General features: G+C 37.9%; 1 protein-coding gene and 1 long non-coding RNA gene across 10 annotated transcripts in view; one reads left to right on the plus strand and one right to left on the minus strand.

Moving 5' to 3' along the window:
* LOC309635021 overlaps positions 1–20806 on the minus strand; it is a 517380-nt gene that overhangs the window by 199814 nt on the left and 296760 nt on the right. The window lies entirely within an intron of this gene.
* Positions 1–20806, plus strand: part of MAP3K5 (mitogen-activated protein kinase kinase kinase 5) — a 223648-nt gene that overhangs the window by 73877 nt on the left and 128965 nt on the right. For all 9 annotated transcript variants that reach the window (XR_014248547.1, XR_014248548.1, XR_014248549.1 and 6 more), the window contains 5 exons: positions 6414–6437; positions 12699–12892; positions 13687–13855; positions 15021–15127; positions 17404–17574. Coding sequence is in view for 5 of the 9 variants with exons in the window: in XM_082405615.1 (XP_082261741.1) it covers positions 6414–6437; positions 12699–12892; positions 13687–13855; positions 15021–15127; positions 17404–17574 (665 nt within the window). In the remaining 4 variants the exon portion in view is untranslated. The remainder of the gene's footprint in view (positions 1–6413; positions 6438–12698; positions 12893–13686; positions 13856–15020; positions 15128–17403; positions 17575–20806) is intronic.

Consider the following 20806-nt stretch of genomic DNA (forward strand, 5'->3'; position numbering starts at 1 on the left):
TCATAAGTGTCTTGCCTACTTGATAACTAACCGCTGATTTGTAAACCATGGCATTCTGTGTCTCCCCTGTTCAACTCAGCCATCACATACACTTTTTAATATTTCATGGAAAGATTTTTTTTTTTCTGTTGAGAGAAAAAAAATAGTCTTGTTCTTTTATTTTACTTATTCCAGAAATGATCTAACTTTCACCTGAGCTATAATAATTCCATGTCAAATTGGGGGAAGAAAAAGAGACAGTTTTGGGGAGGAACAGCTAAGAAATACCTGTAAGCACTGCTATATCAAGATTTTCTCTCAAGATCTTGAATTGACAGACTAGATGAATGATTTCTTTAGCAGGAGTTGATTTCCAGTTGTTGAATCCCTGAGGCTGGGGAAAGGGCTTGAGACTGGAAAATCCAGTTTTCTTTGATGTCCATTAGCAATATGACATCTTCAAAGGAATTATCTATATACTGGATAAAGTATGCCCTTGCTTTCCTTCCTAATTCCTCCTTTACCCTCCCCCATCCCATTGTTTCTAGCATCTTATTTCCATTTTGTCAAAGGGAGAAGGGGATCTATGCTACATAGTGAATGGAAGATGACGTCCTATCTCTGGGTTGGCACCAGGTATTCTCTTCATTTGTAGAGACTTTCATCACAGGCCCATGAGCTCGAATACCTTAAAAAGTAAGAAGGAATACCTCTGCACACAGAAGGTGTGAGTCCGAAAGTCTCCTAACTCCCACCCAAATGGGGCAAGGCTTGCTGGATTCTGTTCCCTTTTGTTCATTATAAATAATTGATTCTTTCTGTGGAAGTTGATCTTTGTGGCACTGCAACCCATCATCCTATTTGAGTCCTTTTAGAATGCATCCTTGAAATTTTTACTGAAATCTATGTGTAAAATGTAATTTACTGTGCCGAAATTCATTATATTGTAACTTTGCAACAATACAGTTTGTTTTTTGAGAAATACTTGTACTTGAATAATATGGCCCAATTAGGCATTGCTGAAAGAAACAGCTGATGACAAAAAAGAGGAAGTTGATTATAATAATAACAACACATTATAAGAAGTTTGTGTTAAGAAGCTCTTTCAAATGCTGTATGTATAAAATGTCACTCTTCAGCATCTCAGCCGTTTAAAGATATGTATCTACTTACAGTAGAGTTCTCCCACCAAGATAAATTTTTTTTAACATGAAACAGAAGTAATAGAGGAGGAGAAGAAAGTCTAGAATTTTTTAGGATTACTTTCCAGCCTGGGTATAATTTAACCTGATTTTTGGTACAGGTTGTTTTTATTGATAGTTGCTCATATGTCTTACCTGTGATCATGATGTGTTCTTCCCCATGATCATGAACAACACAGGTACAAGATGCCTCTGTATCTGATAACGGTGGGAATTGAGTTGGGGTTGTCTGCTTTGATAGTATTAATGCCTCATATTGCATATGGCTTTAAAACACTTAAAGGTCTCTCATAAACTTATTTCATTTGGTCTTTCAAAATGACCCAATGAGATAGACAAGTTATGTGCAGATTGAACAGATAGAAGCTGCTTTCTTTACAGATGAGAACTAAATCCACAGAGATGCAATGACTTAGAGGCACACACAGTTAATAAGTGTCAGAGCAGGACAAGCCCCATATTCTTGGACTTGTCATCAGGTACATTTCCCTCTAAGTCTGTCCACAGATTTCATATGTCCGTTAAAAATATGATTTTCCAGGTTGTTGTTAGATTTTTTTTTTTTTTTAACTCGAGCTTTTATGTAAGCGTAACATGTAAGCACAAGTCTACTTAGTTCCCTAACTTTAAAGATGGGCCAGTTCTGTGACACCTGTGTTGGAGTGTTCTTCCTAAGCCCGCTCATTATGTGGAAGGGTAAAGATGAGTCCCACCTTCTCAGTGAGGCCCGTGGTGTTCACAGCAGCCCATCTGATATTTCTTTGTTTAGCTTTGAAGCATTGAAATCAGGTAAGAGGATGGAGGTGGGGAGTACAAAAAAGATTCCTTTTTTCCTAACTTTAGTAGAAAACTCGCCATGTTCCGCTGGAACATAAGGATATATCAGAAGAGACCTAGAAGGTCACCAGCAGGGAGCCATGGTCTTTTTTCCTGGCCAAGAACTCCCAGCCCGCTCCTTTCTTTTCCTTCAGGGAACAGATCCTGGTTGCTAACTCTGTTTCTTCCACCCTGAGTCCATTTGACTTGGCAACCTCACACCCGCTGTTCCCACTTCCTACTTCTGGCTGTAATTACCTAAATGTTAGTCACAGAAACTTTCCAATTTTGGGGACTCTCCATTTATTTATCCTTACGATGACCTCGTCAATGTTACATTGTCCCAAATAGCTCTCAAAAGTTGTCTTTGTCTTCCCTTGGAATGAGACCTAGGCTAGATTGTCTCATTTGTCTTGCTTCCAGGGTTGGTTATCAAAGGGTCCTGGAGTATTGAAAAAACATTTGAGGATGTTTCTCTTACAGCCAGTGAGTGCACTGATCAAAAGCCCCTAAAGACTTTAGGCAAGAACAAAGTTGTAGTGGGGTAATGCATCTTCAGAAACATTTCACTGGTAAGGAACTGGAATTTATGTTGACTTTTATTTTTTTCATTTCTAGGCACTTTAGGTGAAAAGTTTCCATGAAGTGATGTGAGATATTGCAGTTGCCTCTTAAATTTATTCCCTTCGTCCTTTTTTTTCCTTCAATGGATTTAGCACAAATTAAACATTCACTATTCTACCTCGGTAGTTAGATACCTTTTGAGGTCTTGTTTACTATTTATTTGTCCTGAGTTAAAATGCACAAATAGTACCTTTCTTTCTTTGAAGTTGATGCCTCCTTTAAGGTTGCATCATAAGCTGTAAGTAAACTCTCCTTCAAGAGAGCCATTTGTATCCATTTGGCTTCTATAAAATACGAGCAAGCGTTCATAAGAATTCAGTAGATTGCTATAGGGGTGATTTAATATAGTTTTAGAATTTGTTATAATGCGTGCATTACCTGAAATGAAAGCAAAGAAGACATGTAAGAGGCATTCAGTGAGCAATTCTTCAGGAAGACATAACGTGTTGGCTGTAGGCCAGTAGCAGCTGTGGTTATTTCCTATGGTGCCAAGCAGAGGGGAGGCTTCAGCGCACTCAGCCCTCACCACAGCTCCCTTCATCACCACCTCCATTTCTGTGCCAGATGCACCAAACAGAAATCATGGTAGAGTAGCTCCTGTGCTGGGCATGAGGACATCTCTCCTTCCACTGGCACAAGGACAGTGCTGACTCTGATAGGCCTTTAGCCAAAAGTAAATGATAGAATACAGAGTTGGAAGGGACCAGCGATCACTCAATCCAATTCTTCGTGTGTTATATTAGAGAGAGGTGAAATGGCACGTGGCCACTCAGGAGCAGAGCCAAGACTTAACACATATCTATCCTAATTCATAGTCCAATATTTTATACATTCATTAACTAATTAATGTATTCGTCCTTTTATTGAGCACCAACTATATGCCCTGCAATCTGCTAGGCAATCAGTGGGGATATAAATATGAACTAAACATGGCTCTTACATCCAAGGAACTCATGATGTAGGATAGGAGAATTGTACGAAGCAATATTTGCAATGTTGTACATGCAGTGCTTCATAGAGGTCCGTATGAGGGGTCATGAGGGCAAAAATAAGGACATCACCTGTTTCTGTTAGGAGGTTAGGTGTCATTGAAGGCAGTCAAGGCCTGCTTCACAGAGAACAGGTTTCTTATGCTATACGCAGAGCATGCTGTGTGGTACAGGATGAAGATAAGGGTGTGTTTTTTTTGTTTGTTTTTGTTTGTTTGTTGTTTTTTTACTTAGAGGGATGAGAGAAGGGCATGCCTATCTCAGGAAAGGGTGTGGTTTGCTACTCTGGAGAGATGCTCCATAAATTAAGTTTGGAAAATCCCGCCTGCTATGTCCCTGGCTTTGTGATAATCCAACATTTTCCTATTTGTGTTTTTTGTGAACTGTGTGTGTGTGTGTGTGTGTGTGTGTGTGTGTGTGTATGGATGGGTGGAGAGATGCATTAACTATCTGTGAAACACTGTGGGAAAAGCCACTTTCAACCTTCCTCAACAACATCACTCATTTGTCTCTTAATTTCCATCCCCCATGGCACCACCATTGTCCAAGTCCTTATTTTGGCATCCCTGGGCTTTGGCAGTAGCTACCTAAATGCTTTTTCCCATCCAATACTAAATACCACTATCTAATTCATATTTTTAAAACTTTAACAATGTTTACCTTTTAATTATTTGTCTTTCTTGGGTAATGCATTCACATGATACAAAAATTTATAAGTGCAAAAGGATATGTTAGTGAAAAGTCATGCTCCCATCCTTGTCCCCCAGCCAGCCAGCTCCCCTCTCCATTGGCAACCACTGTTAATAGTTTCTTTATATCCTTCCAGAGAGATTTTAGAAATACACAAATTAGAATTTTCTTTTTCTACCTTTTATATACATAAATAGGAGCATAGGGTAACAACCATTCTGTCCTTTGCTTTTGTTCACTTAGCAGTATATCTTGGAGACCTTTCCATATCACTCTGTAGAGAACTTCCTCATCCTTTGTTCAGCTGCATTGTATTCCATCGTATGGAGGGACCATAGTTTATTTAGCCAGTTTCTAGTTGATAGAACATTCGTATTGTTCCAAACCTTTGCTTTTACAAACAATGTCCTTGTGTGTGCTGATACTTCTTTATGTATATCATTCACCTAAAAAAAACCACTTTTACTGTCATATGCCCAAATGCCCACACAACGAAGTACTTTATTTTGACATTCAAGGCCTTCTTCAGTAAGGCCCCAGATAACTGTCTAATATTATCAATGTGTGCCAAAATGAACTTTCTGTTTTAGCCCAATGATTGAATTCAAGACCTTTTTCAAGTACCCCTTTATTTCTCTCTTCTGTACTTCTCGAAATGATCTGTTTTCTTTAGCCCCCAGTAATGATATTTATTGTTCCTTAAATGGGCCTTTGTGGTTCCTAGTCCTCTAGCCTGGATCTCCACCTCCCTGCTTTGCCTTTGGAAGGTGTGGCCTGTTCTTGGCTCCTCTTGAGTTCCACCTTCTCTGATGATCTTTTCAGCCTTCCTCAAACTCTAGGAACATCCTTCTCTTAGAAACCCCAGCCCTTGCTGTAGTATAGCTCTTTCGGTGTAGCATGTGTGTGCATACATGCCTGTGCGTCCAGGCTTATAATGTTTCTTTATAAATGTGTATATGTTCTTTTTTCATCAGCAAGATTGTGAGGTATTGATGGGTCTCTTTTAGTATTTTATATACATCTTTATGACTCTCACAATTACCCTGCACAGTTCCTTCCTCTATAGATTTTTGTTTCCTCATCTGTTACCCATAAACGTTCAAAAATCTTACATGCTGCTCCAAGCCAAAGCCCTCCTAGGTTCCCTTTTGCCCCATATTGATCCTGGGATGAATGACAGCTGGTCCCCTGGGCCTTGCGTTCCTCCTCTGCTCCTCTCTTACCTCACCTGAGCTGGCTCCTCTCCTTAGCCAGATGGACCACCCTTTAGGCTCCACGAATGCCTTACATTTCCTGTTTCCATGGCAACATACATGCCATCTTTTCCAAAACACTGTCCCATCTCTCTTTCCTAAATCATGTTTCCCCAACCTCAGTGAAGCCCTTATGCCACAGGCTCTTCTAGATTGTCCCTTCCATGTCTCTAGTCATTTTAAAGTCTAGGAATAATAATATGTTAGCTAGCTTTATTGAGAACTTTCCATACACCAGACACGGTATAGCCACGTTATTTGCATGATCTCACTTATTTCTCACAGCCTAGAAGATAGGGACACTGCCTGCAGTGTATTTATCACATTTCACTTCTTATGGAACAATACGTAACAATATTTATGACTAGTTATTGTCAGATGTTCTTATTGTCTACATGTAGATTTGCCCACTCTGACAAGTAGCCAATACCCTTTATTTCCAGCTTTATTCCAAGCATGCTGCTAGGTTTCTTCCCAGGGCATAAGTGAGATTGTGCTTTGGGAAAGCAAACTCGTTTAAATCTCTTCCCAAAAAGATTGTAGCTATAAGATAATTCTGCACATACATACTCTGCGGAAATGATTTTTTGGTTATTCGGGTTTTGGATTCTACGTGTTTATGCTTTTTTCCTTCAACCGTAGACGGTACCTTTGTGCATTCTTGTCTCCTCCATCAGACTGTAAACTTAGATGCAGAAGCTTACTCTACACCTTCTGTTCACATTTTAAATTTCCAATTGCTAAATTAATAAATAATAAAGTCGTTAATACAAATTTTTCTACGTAGAATATTTTAATTAATTAGTTGAATTAATTTTGTTTTAACTTCTGCTTTACTTTTCTCTTTTCTCATTTTTCAGGAAATCATTTGCCAGAAGAATACTGTGAGTATTTTACTTAACCCTTCCAGAAACTTTTTTATCTTTTCTTTTCCGTCAACTGATCTCTGGTATATTTTCCATTTCTACAATTATTAATTTCTATTTCTTTTTTTCCTCTTTAGAATTTCTAACATATCAATATAAATATGGGTTATTTTACATAAATATTCCTTTATAGTGAAACTTTATACTAATGGGAGATGACACTGATACCTGTTTTCTTCCATATATAATTATGTTTTAGAAAAAAATTTCCATACTATATTCAATTTTGTGTAATTATGAATGTTACTAAAGCAGCATATATACATACACTGATACACATATGTATGTCTATCTGTATATACACATATATAGATATCTATGTCTATATATACACTGTATCTATACACTATATATTACAAATTATAAATATACATATACACACACGTACACACACATATGGAGATTTGTATCGATATACTGATATATACATACTTCTATCATCTTTATATTGGTACTGACTTAAGTTCCTAAGTCCTTTTTTCTCTTTTATAATATCACACACATTCTATTCTTTTTTTTTATTAAATTTATTTATTTTTTATTTATTTTTGGCTGTGTTGGGTCTTCATTGCTTCCCACGGGCTTTCTCTAGCTATGACGAGCGGGGGCTACTCTTCATTGTGGTGCGCGGGCTTCTCATTGCGATGGCTTCTCCTGTTGCGGAGCATGGGCTCTAGGTGCGCAGGCTTCAGTAGTTGTGGCACACGGGCTCAGTAGTTGTGGCTTGCAGGCTCTAGAGCACAGGCTTGGTAGTTATGGCGCACGGGCTTAGTTGCTCCGCGGCATGTGGGATCTGCCCGGACCAGGGCTCAAACCCGTGTACCCTGCATTGGCAGGCAGATTCTTAACCACTGCACCACCAGGGAAGTCCAAGTTCCTAAGTCTTGTAGACCATACTTTAAGACCTTTGAAACCACACTGCAAAGTTCTTACCCTCCACACAGAATTAAACAAAAGTTAAAAAGTGATAAAAATAAATTTAAAAAATTTTAAATGCATGAAAGATAATTATAATATATTCTGAAATCAGCCTTGTTATGCCAATGGTTTTTCATTTTGGAAGGTAAGCCAGTATTTAAAACCTTAAAGAATGTATCTCTGAAACTTAGAGTGGAAATAACATACTACATAAAGATCTGCACATGGCTCCATTTAAGATGAGGATTAGAGGATAAGATTAAATTTACAATGATGAGGATAAGATTAAATTTACAATGGGTAAATTTCCCTTAGATTGGAAATTTAAGAAATAAAGATTTAAGAAATTTAAGAGTTCAGATCAGAGACTCATTGCAGCATAAATAATGTTGCCGTGATAAACTCATTCTTCACATCTCAACAGGAAATGAACAATTACTGCTTCATGCATCAATTCAGTGTAACAGATTTTGTGAAGCAAATGTTGATGGAACATGAACTGTGTGCCAGGTTTTGGGCTTGGTCCCACAAGAGACTCACTATGAAGGCTGAAATTAAAGACAACCCATTCATAACTGTCCCAGGAGACAACAACTGAGAAGTGCCAGAGTCTCGCTGGGGGAGAAGGTCAAGCAAATAAGCAAACAAACAAATTAGAATTAACATAAGGTAGTGTGCCAAAGAGTGGGCGCCCCTTCCCTCAAGCAGGAATGGAAGGTCTTTCAGAGGAGGTGGCATTTACCTGAATGGCAGGAAAGAGCTAATCATGCCCAGTGATGGGTTGGATGTGTGGGGAAGCAGGTTTATAAGTTGACCCTATACTGCACGTTATGAACAAGTCACCCATTGACTTGAAGAAGCTGCTGTGTTTCTGGTGCTGGGTGTCCTTCTCAAAGTTGAGTATTTTGAGCATATATTTCAATATGTTTGACTGCTGAGAGCATATCTTCCCAGAAGCTTAATTCATTTTCCATACATACTTATGTTCACCTTTATGTAACCTTTAAAAATTGAAAAACAGAATTGGCATTATTATTTTTTAAAACAAAAGCAGTGAAGATAATCGGAGAGAATACATCTAGATTTTGAGCTGCGTGTTTTTATAGCCATGAAAACAAGCATGGGCCGGAGAGATCAGCCTTGTTATTTTGTGATCATGCCTTAGTATTTTTTTTTTTTTTTTGTGTGTGTGTGTGTACATGGCACTACAGTTACTCTTTTTTTTTTTTTTTTTTTTAATTTATTTATTTATTTATTTATGGCTGTGTTGGGTCTTCATTTCTGTGCGAGGGCTTTCTCTAGTTGTGGCAAGTGGGGGCCACTCTTCATCGCGGTGCGCGGGCCTCTCCCTGTCGCGGCCTCTCTTGTTGCGGGGCACAGGCTCCAGACGCGCAGGCTCAGTAGTTGTGGCTCACGGGCCTAGTTGCTCCGCGGCATGTGGGATCTTCCCAGACCAGGGCTCGAACCTGTGACCCCTGCATTGGCAGGCAGATTCTCAACCACTGCGCCACCAGGGAAGCCCCATGCCTTAGTATTTTGAAATGTAAAGAAATGTGCTGTGGTCTTTCTTTTTCGAGAAATAGGTTTAAATATTTTAGAATTAGTATCTTATTAATAAAAGACAGTTGTTGCAACTGAAATGTCTTTTCTTCATCACACAGTCCTTGTTTTTATTTGCTTTGGATTATTAGTTATTTCAAACTCGGGGTTTGGTAACAATCTGTAAATAAAAATCGCAGTAATGATATTTCTAAGTTATATGTGAGCCAGCTTGGGAAATAAATGTTCCCTTATTATTAGTGTTCATCATTTTGAAAAAGTGCTTTTCTCAGCAGCTGTTATCTTTTTAAAAAACATGAAGGGTGGGAGGGAGATGCAAGAGGGAGGAGATATGGGGATATATGTATACATATAGCTGATTCACTCTGTTATACAGCAGAAACTAACACAACATTGTAAAGCAATTATACTCCAATAAAGATGTTAAAATTAATTAATTAAAAAACAATCCGAAGTCCACAGCCCGCTCCCCCCACGCACACGTCCTCCCCACTGCATGCTCGCCGGGCTGGCTCTCAGCTCAGGCCTAGAAGCATAAGCATCCATGTGCCTCCTGCTGTTTATTGCTCTCCCCCTTTTTTGGCCATAAACAATGGGACATTGAAAAAAAATATTAGAAAAAAAATATTGCCTTAGGAACATAGGGAAGAGACGCCAAAAAAGAGCAGCAGTGAGGCCAGGAACTTGGGAAAGCCTTAGCGTGCTGAATACCTTCAACAAGCATTCTGAAACCTCATCCCATGGGGTTTGAAGACAGTTTCAGGAATCTGATTTCCTCTGCTGTTTGCATGACTCTCATTTTCTCTCCTTACCCACCTACTGCTCAACACACACCCAGACATCTGATAGTCATCCTCTCCCAGAATTAGTTTTACACAGATGCATTATTCCCCAATATCCAGTCTTTCAGTAATAACGTGTGCTGGTTCATGTCTTACGCACAGATACATATGGTATTAAGGCTTCTGAGGATACAGAACTTTATCCAGCAGCAGAAGAATCTCTGATAGTGCTTTTCTGGTTTATTGGCTTCTCATCTGTTTGTCCTTATTTTGTGACTTAGAAGATTCAGAGCCTTTCTTTTGTAATTTTGAGTCCAAGTGCTTATCTAAAACAAGAGTATTTGATTCTGTTGCTCTTTTATGTAGCTCCCTCATAGCTTAAGCTCCAGAAACTTTAAAAAGCAATCTCTTGATATACTTGCCTTTCTTTTCTGTTTAGACAGTGGCTTGGGTAAAAGGATTAAAATGGTGGACCTGCTGTGGGATCTTGGTAACATTTTAGTAGCAGGATATGTTTATTTTTCCTCTTCCCCACTAGTCTTCCAGTTATTGGTCCATGAAGGAGAACTTGCAAAAGGAACAATTTAATGTGCTTGATTTAAAAATCAAATCTCAACCTTTGGAGGTTCTTCTCGCACTTTAAATGGAAGTCATGTCCAGTTTCTGCTTCATTACCTGAAATACAAGTGCCTCAAAGAATAACATGTTCATAAATAATTAAACCTAGCCGTAAGGGCATTTGACACTTCTCATCTGTTTGCTACGAGGCAGTAGCTTGGCTCATGCAGGGGTCCGTGCAAGGTGGCCTGAGGCAAAGGGGTTGGTGTGCCAGCAGGTCAAGGCCAGGCGGGAGGGTGCCCAGCCCCCAAGCCATAATGGCAGGCCCTCTGGAGAAGGAAGTCCTGGCCTGGAGTCCCAGACACATCACAGCCCAGCTGTGTGACCTTGCCAAGCCTTACCTGAAGCCTCGCCTGTAAAATGGAGACAAGATCCCCTCCCTCAGTGGGCTGTTGTGAATGTATGGCCATTCATTCCCAGGCACATGCCAAGGTGAATAAATGTTTGCTCTCATTTGTTTAGTTCGAAGGATAAGAGAAGTGATGCATCGTTCTCTGTAATTCTGACATGGAACAAATAATTTGGGCTCCTGGACTCCCTAGAACAGTGATAAATAGAGTTTTCCACCCATCTCATTCTAGTTTTCAGCCCCTTGCTTTTTGCTTTCTCTCTGGATTTTTCTCTTAGAGGTCTCTCCCATTTCCTCAGATTCAGCCATGCCAAAGAATTACCAGATCTGTATTTTGGCTTGAAACTCTTTTACATTCCAATCACACATGTCCAACTCTGTTTTGGACATTATCCCTTTAGATGTCCTGTTCCCCTTAAATCCCAACTTTTCAAAAGTGTGCATGTCACCCTACCCACCCCAAATCAAATCTCACCCACTTGAAGTTCTTCTCATATTTTAACTGGAAGTCAGACTCTGTGTATGATTCGTTACCTGATACATATCTAATGCCCCTGAGTGTAATCTGTTCATAAATAATTAAGTCTGGTTCCGCCTTCTGAATTCTTGCTTTTTGTTAAGGATCCCACTCTTCTTTAAGGAGCCCCATTTACAACTCTGGAGTCACCTTTGATGCCTTCCTCTTCCTCTCTCTCAATATCTGTAATCAGCTGGCTGGTCTCAATGATTTGTTCTTCTTGATGTCAAGTGCACACGTCCACTGTTGCTGCTGCCAATCTGGTCATGCTTTGTAGCTTCCCACCTAATTTCCTTAAATCTCGTTTCTTTCTCTTTCAGTTCTTTCCGTTTTCTGGCCAGACTGTCAAAATGCACAACTTTGTTTATGTTTTCTTTCCTGCTCTGAATCCTTCCATGATTCCCACTGCCCAGCATATGGAGTTTGAAACCCTTATGTATTCACTTCTCCTTCCCTGAGCCCTAAGCTCTGGTCAAGACTCGCTTACTCAGGGGTGTCCAGTTCAATTTCTCCTTTATACTTCCCACCTCCACTTTTGTTTGCACCCTCACTTGGCATCATCAGGAGCGGACAGAAGGCGGTGCTGAGTGAGCGGAGAGTGGCACAGGCTGAGGCTGGAGAGAGAGGCAGCGTTTGGATAGTCAAGCCCTTGTAGGCTACAGTGACCTGTTTTATCTTCATGCCAGGAGCAAGCGAGGGGGCTTGAAGCACCTGAGGGAAGTCATCTGATATAGGTTGTTGAAAGATCACTTTGACAGCTGGGTAGAAAATAGATTCACGGGCAAGAAGAGAAGCAGAGAGCCCACCTAAAAGCCAATTACAATGGCTCGGGCCAGGTATGTTGGTGGCATGGTCTGCAGTGTTGGCAGAGAAGATGGAGGGAAATGGACCAGTACGAGGTGGAATAGACAGGACTTTGATAGGCTATGGAAGGAAATGGAAGCATCAAGGATAACTTCAGGGTCTCTAGATTTAGTAACTGGGACACTAATGGAGCCACGACTGCGATAGAGCAGCCTGGAGGGGAGCAGCTTATTCTGGCATCACTCACACATTGCTGTCACGTGGGCAGCCCTGAACTGTTAGCTCTTATCATTTCCATGTATTTATGCTGTGTCTCTCTGACTAAAGTTTAAGTTCCCTGAAGGCCAAAGGCTGTGTTTTAAGCTACCCTGTTTTACCTACAGCATATATCATTTTGCCTTAGCCATGAGAAATGGTGAATAAATATTTAATCAATTGATAGAAACTGTGCCATACTTTTTTTTAATCATCTGTAAGTCCTAATTATTTGAAGTAAGGAATTAAAGAAATTGGAAGAGATTTCCGTTTTCATAGGTCATCAAATGGGAAATGAGGTTTTTTTAAATTTACCTTCACATTCAGGATTATTATTTAAAAGTAGGATTTAGGGTTACGTCAGTGTGGAGTCTGCAGGCCAGCTCACCACCTCCTGGCACCTCCTCTTCCCACAGATGTGCACTGGGAACTACACGTTTATTCCTTACATGATAACTCCACATAACAAGGTCTACTGCTGTGATAGCAGCTTCATGAAGGGCTTGTCAGAGCTCATGCAGCCGAACTTTGAGCTGCTCCTTGGACCCATCTGCTTACCTCTTGTGGATCGTTTCATTCAACTTTTGAAGGTGGCACAAGCAAGTTCCAGGTAAAGTTTAGTAATGCTATTTGGTGGTGATAAAGAAGTGTTCATCTACTTCATTTATTTGTGCAACTTATCAGATGTTTCTTACATGCAGTACTCAGCCAAGAACCAGGGAAAAATATATAATACCCTCTACGTGGATAAAATAGATGCTGCCTCGTCCACTTCTTGCATTTCGTCCACTTTATTCAGAGGAGAACAACTTGAAATCAGAAAAAAAAAAAAAAAAGACTGTTAACTGTGTTGTAGTAATGTTAGAGCTAAAAATATATTCAAAGTACAGAAATATTATCTGAATAAATGTCCAGAGACTTTTAGTGTAAGGACAAGAACTCTCTAAAAATCGCTGAAAGCACTATTATATTTTAGTTAAGAGCAGTCATTTAGGTTGATAAATGGTGATGCTGGATCGGAAGGAAAGTGTTATATTATGTTCAAATCACAGGCACACCTAATTTATTTAAAACAATTTCTACTCAAACCAGTAAAATGAAAAATAAAGTTTTAGCATTATAAGTGGTACATTGCAGTGTCTTGGAAAATTCATTATCATGGAGTGTCTTTACCTTTAATTCTTACTGAAGCAAGTTAATTCTTACTGAAACAAGGCAGAGTGTAAAAGAACAGGGTGCCCCAATTTTTAAATAACACCAGATAGATAAGGTGTTCATTCTGTGCATCTTAACGAACTGAAAGGTACGAATGCTGCAGATGTCTTTCGTTTCCTTATAAGATCATTGCTTTTCATTGAAATCCTTTCTAATATTAACTCTAAAAAATGTGTGTTTTCCCACCAGCCAGTATTTCCGGGAATCTATACTCAACGATATCAGGAAAGCTCGTAACTTATACACTGGTAAAGAATTGGCAGATGAATTGGCAAGAATTCGACAGCGAGTGGATAATATTGAAGTCCTGACAGCAGATATTGTCATAAATCTGTTACTTTCCTACAGAGATATCCAGGTGAGAAGCTGCTCAAAGTCACGTCTTTGTCATGTAGCATGTTGGAGGAATGAGGGAGTGTTAATATCCAGTTTTAGTTAGCTATTAAGTCATTCATGTCACTACATGTAATTTTTTATTGACTCTCCTAAGCTTTCCATCCAGAGATTTTATGATAAATGAAACAGACTCATATAAGTTAACCATCAGTGATTGTGAAAGACTTGTACGGTAAAGGTCTGACTTTTTCCTCCAAAAGAACAAAAAGAAAAATTTGCATGCACAGCTAATCTGAAGACAGCCTGTTCTATTCCATTAGCCTCCGGCACACCCATCAGTCAATAAGTGAAAGCTTTGTTTTGGCAAATAGCAGAAATTTTTAGAGCTTTCCAGACATATCTCTTACTCCTGGAATTTGTGTTGCTTGAAATTGATAGTGCTGGGTCTAACTAGATAGAAGTATGAAATGTGCAATTGATTAATTATAAAAATAACTTTAAAAATATATAAAGTAAAGCATGAACATGCAATATTATTTTTATTGGGATGTCTTAAAACTTTTAAATTATGGTAAGTAGCATGAAATCCTCTCTGAGTTGGGGATTTGCTATTGGATTTTTACAGTAAAATTTAAGCGACTTCTGGTTTCTTATTCCCAACCTTTCAGGCCCTAGTAAAGCATCATGTGAACAACAAAGATTCACATACGTGGAAAAAGAGTGGCACTTAGGATTCCATGACTAGAGAGCTTACTTGTTGAAACGGAACAGTTTTGTTACTTATAACAGAAGTTCAATTCGTTGCTCCATGTCCTTGATATTTTGGAAATTATTTCCCTGAAAGTAATTGATAAGACCCTGCATACCAGGAATCTGGCTCCAGGGAGAAGTAAACCACCCATATTTAGACAATGTAGCATTACCATGTTAGGTGGTTTATTGTTTTATAGGTCAGATGTGGTAACTCAATATTTCTAATGTTTTATCTATATAATCCAAACCCCTTATTTAAACAAACAAACAAACAGTTTCTTCTTGGTTTTAGATTCTTCAAAACATTCCATGGGTTCTAGTTCTTTTTTTTAATGCCCTTCTCAGATTCAGGTAGCTGGTTGGCCAAAGGCATTTCATTGTCAGGACTTTCTCCCAATGGTTTAATTCTGTGTTATTCTCCTCTTGTTTAAAAGGACTATGATTCTATTGTGAAGCTAGTAGAGACTTTAGAAAAGCTGCCAACCTTTGATTTGGCCTCCCATCACCATGTGAAGTTTCATTACGCATTTGCACTGAATAGGTAAGAAGAAAAAGTTTCCATCCACAATGTGCTAACATATTATTTTTTAACCTCCATATTCTTTCTATGGTACGTTTTTGCTATAGCCTTGCAACCACTCCCTATTAGAATGTAATGTTAATATTTCTACTTCAACCATGTAAAATATAGGAAGCATGCATTCTGATTTTTTCTGACTTTTTTGTCAGTAAAAAAATGTCCCTCAATGCTTGTATATTTAAATTCTAAAAATTCTTTTTCTTCTCTGTCAAAATTTGTATTTGCTATTTATATATTTTTTAGGATTTTTTAAATTCCATGGATATGATGTTATCTTTAAATATACTCAACACCAAATGATTATTTACACAAAAATGAACTAGAGTAGGGATAGTTATATCTAGGTGAACATATTCCTAACCAGAGAATATGTTCACTGGGATTGCCCTGAACATACCTAATTATGATTAAAACTCTGTGGGCCGCATTTTAGGTCATGTGTCCATGAATCTTCTAGGACCAGGACTAACACTGCTGCTTCCAGTGCTGCCTCCCCGCCTTCTGTTGGCATCATGGCTGGCACCTACCTCAGTGCCACTTTCTACCCAGAGTCACCGTGGAAGATCATCCCTGCGCTGGCCATAGAGAGGCCTAGAGCACTGAACTGTCCAAAACTTAGTTGTGCTGTTCTCTGCCATGGCAGAGAGTTGAATATGTATGTAATTACTACAACTGGAGAGAATGATAAAAAGAAAAAGGGAGGGGACCTCACATCTATCATTCATTTGCCGTGAAGGCTTAATTATTTTACCGATGAGGAAACTAAAGAGGTGGAGTAAGCATATCGTAAAACTGGGGCTCAAACCCAGATCTAGCTGATGCTGGTATTTGTGTTCTTCATCACTAGGTTCTCCTGCCTTTGTCTCCAAAGAAAAGTCAGCATGCTCTTCAACCAGAGATTGTGTGTTTCCTTTTTTATCTACCCAAACTCTAGAAATTGCTAACTTTGTCAGTACATGTATAATGAAAGTCTATTTTATCTCCCCATTTATTAAACATCTTTTTCTTTAGATTTGGCAGAGTGAGATGAAACCTCCAGAGATTATCTGTTCCAACTGGTTTTCAAATAAATCCTTTTTGAAAGATGAAATGAAAGACGGAATGAAATATATTCTATATTGAAATGAAAAATGAAAGTCCATAGAGCCTCATATTTTCCTTTATCCATATTTTGTCTCTGTCTTTCCTACAATAGAATCGAATGAAATGATAAATGTATTTGTATGCAGCATTATTCTAAACTCAAGGTATTTAGTACAAAGTGTAAAAAGGAATTTCACGCACAGAAAGATTTAAAATAGTAGTTGAGAATACAAATAACTCTTTTTATATAACAGTTTTATTGAAATATAATTCATATACCATACAATTTTATCTAAAGTGTACTATGATTCAATGGATTTTAGTGTATTAACAGAGTTGTGTGACCATGAACACCAAGACTTTTAAAACCTTTGTATCACCACCAAAAAAAGCCCCCTCCCCATTAGCAGTCACCCTCCCATTTCCTCTCAAATCCCCCAGACCTAGGCAACCACAAATCTACTTTCTGTCTCCATAGATTTGCCTACTCTGGACATTTCATATGATGAGCTCATACAACATGTAGTCTTTGTGACTGGCTTCCTTCACTTAGCACAATGATTTCAAGATTCAAGAAATAATTCTTAAGAGAATTTTAATCTTTGAGAACAATCTATACGTACTCGCTGATTTTAAAATGAGCTATATAAAGCAGCTTCCTAGATAATCAATTGGTCACGTGTAGAAAATAAGTGACTCTTGGGTTAAAGTTGGATTGTTGGTATTGTCTGTGAATTAGTTTGCTCAGTGTTTCAGAGTAAAAGCCATTGAAACCTATAGCATCAGGGTTTTGTCTCTGTTTGGATTCCTTGACTCTGCCCCATTCAAGGCCACAGACCGCATTCCTGATCTCACTCCATCAACTTAAATTTGTACAGAGACTGCAGGGAAATTGGAAGGACTGTGGATGGATAAGCACAAATCTATCACCATTAGCAGAAAAGCAACTCAAAAGAAATCCTTGTTAAACGCAGTACACATGCAAATAGGATAAAAAGATTTACAGAAGACTCTCAAAATATAATTGTTGTTTTTATCTTGCCGAACTTCACTAATGTGAATCAATATATTAAATAGAGTTTTAAAAAGATAATTGGCCTAAACTGCTTCTGTAATCTATACTGAAACAATGATGTTTCCCTCCTCTACCTTAGGAGAAATCTCCCTGGAGATAGAGCAAAAGCTCTTGACATTATGATTCCCCTGGTGCAAAGTGAAGGGCAGGTTGCTTCAGATATGTATTGCCTCGTTGGTCGCATCTACAAAGATATGTTTTTGGACTCTAATTTCATGGATTCTGAAAGTAGAGACCATGGAGCTTCTTGGTAAGTGCACAGGATAAGATACTCGATAAATCCATAACATAAAAAATTGTTTACAAATGAGTGTTAAATTATTGTTATTATCCTTTTGATTGTGTATTATGAAATAAATCTCACAATTTATAGCTTTAGTAAATAATTTTGATGGAATTCATTTAATAAGGCAGAGTAAAATGGGGTAAATTGGTTGAAAAGATAATGATTTAAGAAAAAAGAATTTTAAAAGGTATTATAAAGTATAATACAATAAAAATATAATTTGGGGGAAAATTCAAGAGACATGAAAGAAGACCTGAATGGAAAAATATACCAAGTTTGTGGATGAGAAGACGATATTTTAAAGATGTTAATTCTCCACAGCAGGGCTTTTCATGTAATTCAACAAGTTGATTCTAAAATTTATTTGAAAAACTAAAGGGCCAAGAATGGGCAAAGCAATTTTGGAGAACAAGGTGGAGGGACTTGCTCTCCCAGATAACAAGACATACTATAACAATGTAATAATTAAGATGTTGCAGTATGAGTGTAAGCATAGACAAATAAAACACTGGAACCGAACAGAGAAGCTGGAACAGACTGAGATATATAGATTTGAGACTAGATTTATGACATGGTATGCTTCATGAGCCAGAGTGGAAAGAATAGACTCTTCAGGAATGGTACTGGGAAAATTTGTTTATCTGCTTGTAAAATAAAAATGAATCCCTAGTCTAACCCATGCACAGAAAATAAAATCCAAGTGAATTAAAGATCAAAATTTTTTTTAAAAACAACCTTTAGAAAAAATATTTTTAGAATAAAATATACAAACTGAATTTATGACTTTGGGATAGGAAAGAATTTCTTAAAGAAGGTATTTTTAATACCATAAACCATAAAAGATTGGGAAAACTAGAGTCCACTAAAATTTGCATCTGCTCATCAAGGTTCTGTCTTTTGGACAGAGTAGGTTCTATTGCACTGATCGTCCTGCCAATAACAATTATAAACATTGGAAAAACACTTAAAAAGTTTGAAAGCTCTGAAGAGTGACTAAAGATAGTAAGAAACTGAAGAGTTTTAGATCTTTAGATGAAGGGTATCACATTAGATAAGATCCACTTTTAAATGCTTTTTCCTTTGGGGGAGCTCTCTGATCTGCAGGCACAGGGCGGTTAGAACTCAAGATGAAAATCATAGTTTCACTGGTTGGAGGAGTTAGTCTGAGGCTGCCAGAGTGCCTGGAAATTGAGTGATAGACCCCCTAAATGAAGGAGCCACAGAGAGAGCCCAAAATATAAGTATAAACTGCCCTTCCATTCTTGGCTGACACCTGACATGTGCACATGTGGGGTAAAACTCAAAGGAGTTCAGCGGAAAATAGCAGCCAGAAGGCTGGAGCTGAACAGAGATTTCAGCAGTTGTGTAATGCAGGAGAGACAGAGTTTGGAGTTTGAACCTCACCAAGTCATAAGGGCTTGGGTAAACAGTTTGAGCTTTCCACTGAAACTCCAGAAGGTCCAAGGCTTCAGAATAAAAAAACTACATCCCAGGACTAAGGAAAATTAAGAGGAAAACCAAAACAGAGCCACCCTAATAAAACCTAAAACCAAGATTCCACATGAACAAGGTGAACTGCCAGTGATTTATTTGCATGTTGGAACAAAATTCAACACTCTTAAGAGGAAGATAACAGAATCCAAACTCTCTACAACATATCATTCCAAAATGTCTACTACACCATCAGAAGCTACTAGATTTGTGAAGAGATAGGACAGTATGACCCATAGTAAAAAAAAAAAATCAGTCAATAGAGGTAGACCCACAGACAACAAAGATTTTGGAATTAGCAGAGAAGGATATTAAAATAACAATGATAAATATGTTGAAGAGACCACTGGAAAAGATGGATATTATGGGTGAAAATATGAAGAATTATAGGAGATAAATGTAAACTGGAGAAGAACCAAATGGAAATTCTAGAACTGAAAATATAGTATTCAAAGTCAAAATTCCATCCAATGGGATTAATAAGTAGGACACAATACAAGAAAGGATCAATAAGCTTGAAAACAGGTGATTAGAAATCATTCAAACTGAAACAGAGAAAAGAAAAAGATTGAGAAAGAAATTAATGGTCTCAGTGACCTGTGGAATAGCATTGAGCAGTCTAACATACGTTATTGGAGTCTGAGAAGTAGAGAAGAGAGATGATATATCAGGAAAAATATTTGAAGAATTAGTGACCAAATATTAACCAAATCTGATCAAACAAACAAACAAACAAACAAAAACAGCCCACAGATCTAGGAAGCTCAGCAAAAACCCAAGCAGGGTAAATACAAAGAAAAAAATTCCTCAGGACCTCATAGTCAAATTCCTGTAAAACAAAATTAAAGAACATATCATAAATGCAGCCAGGAAAAAAGATACATTATATTCAAGGGAAAGAGTGAGTTCTGACTTTTAATCAGAAGGAAGCCAAAGACAATGGAATAACGTCTTTAAAGTACTTAAAGCAGAAAACAGTCAACCAAGAATTCTCTACCCAGTGATAATGTCTTTCAAAAGTGAGGGTGAAATAAGGATATTTCTTGATAAATAAAAACTGAGATAATTTGTTGCCAGCAGACCTTTACTACAAAAAATGTTAAAGGAAAATCTTTAGGTTGAAGGGAAGTGATACCAGATGGAAACATGTATCTGTCAGAAGGCATGTAGAGCACTGGAAATGGTAAAAATATTTATGAATACATAGAAAAGATATCATCAACAAAGTAAAATAATAAACCACAGGCAGAGAGCAATGCATGTAACCAATATGGGATTTATATTCAATATATATAAATAACTCCTAAAAATACTTAAGAAAGAAAGAAAAAAGATTAAAAATGGGTGTAGGAGAAGAACAGATCACTCACAAAAGAGGAATCACAAATGGCCAACAAACATATTTTTAAAAAATACAAAAAATGCTCTACCTACAAGCTAAAACAGCCATACCATTTTACACTATGAAGATTAACAAAAATTTATGAATTTGACATTGTCAATTGTTGGCAAGGATGTTTGAGAAATGGGAGTCCTAGTCCACTGCTGGTTGTGGCAGAAAATCTTATGACTACTTAAAGATTTTGGTATTATCAAGGAAAGTTGACAGTTAGCCTTCCCTAGATCCAGCATATCTACTCCTAGTTTATACCCTAGAGAAATTCTTGAAGTTTCTCTACATAAAAGTTAAAACATAAAAAAAAAT

Source organism: Balaenoptera borealis, assembly GCF_965194805.1.
Source record: "Balaenoptera borealis genome assembly, chromosome: 9".
Lineage (NCBI taxonomy): Eukaryota > Metazoa > Chordata > Mammalia > Artiodactyla > Balaenopteridae > Balaenoptera > Balaenoptera borealis.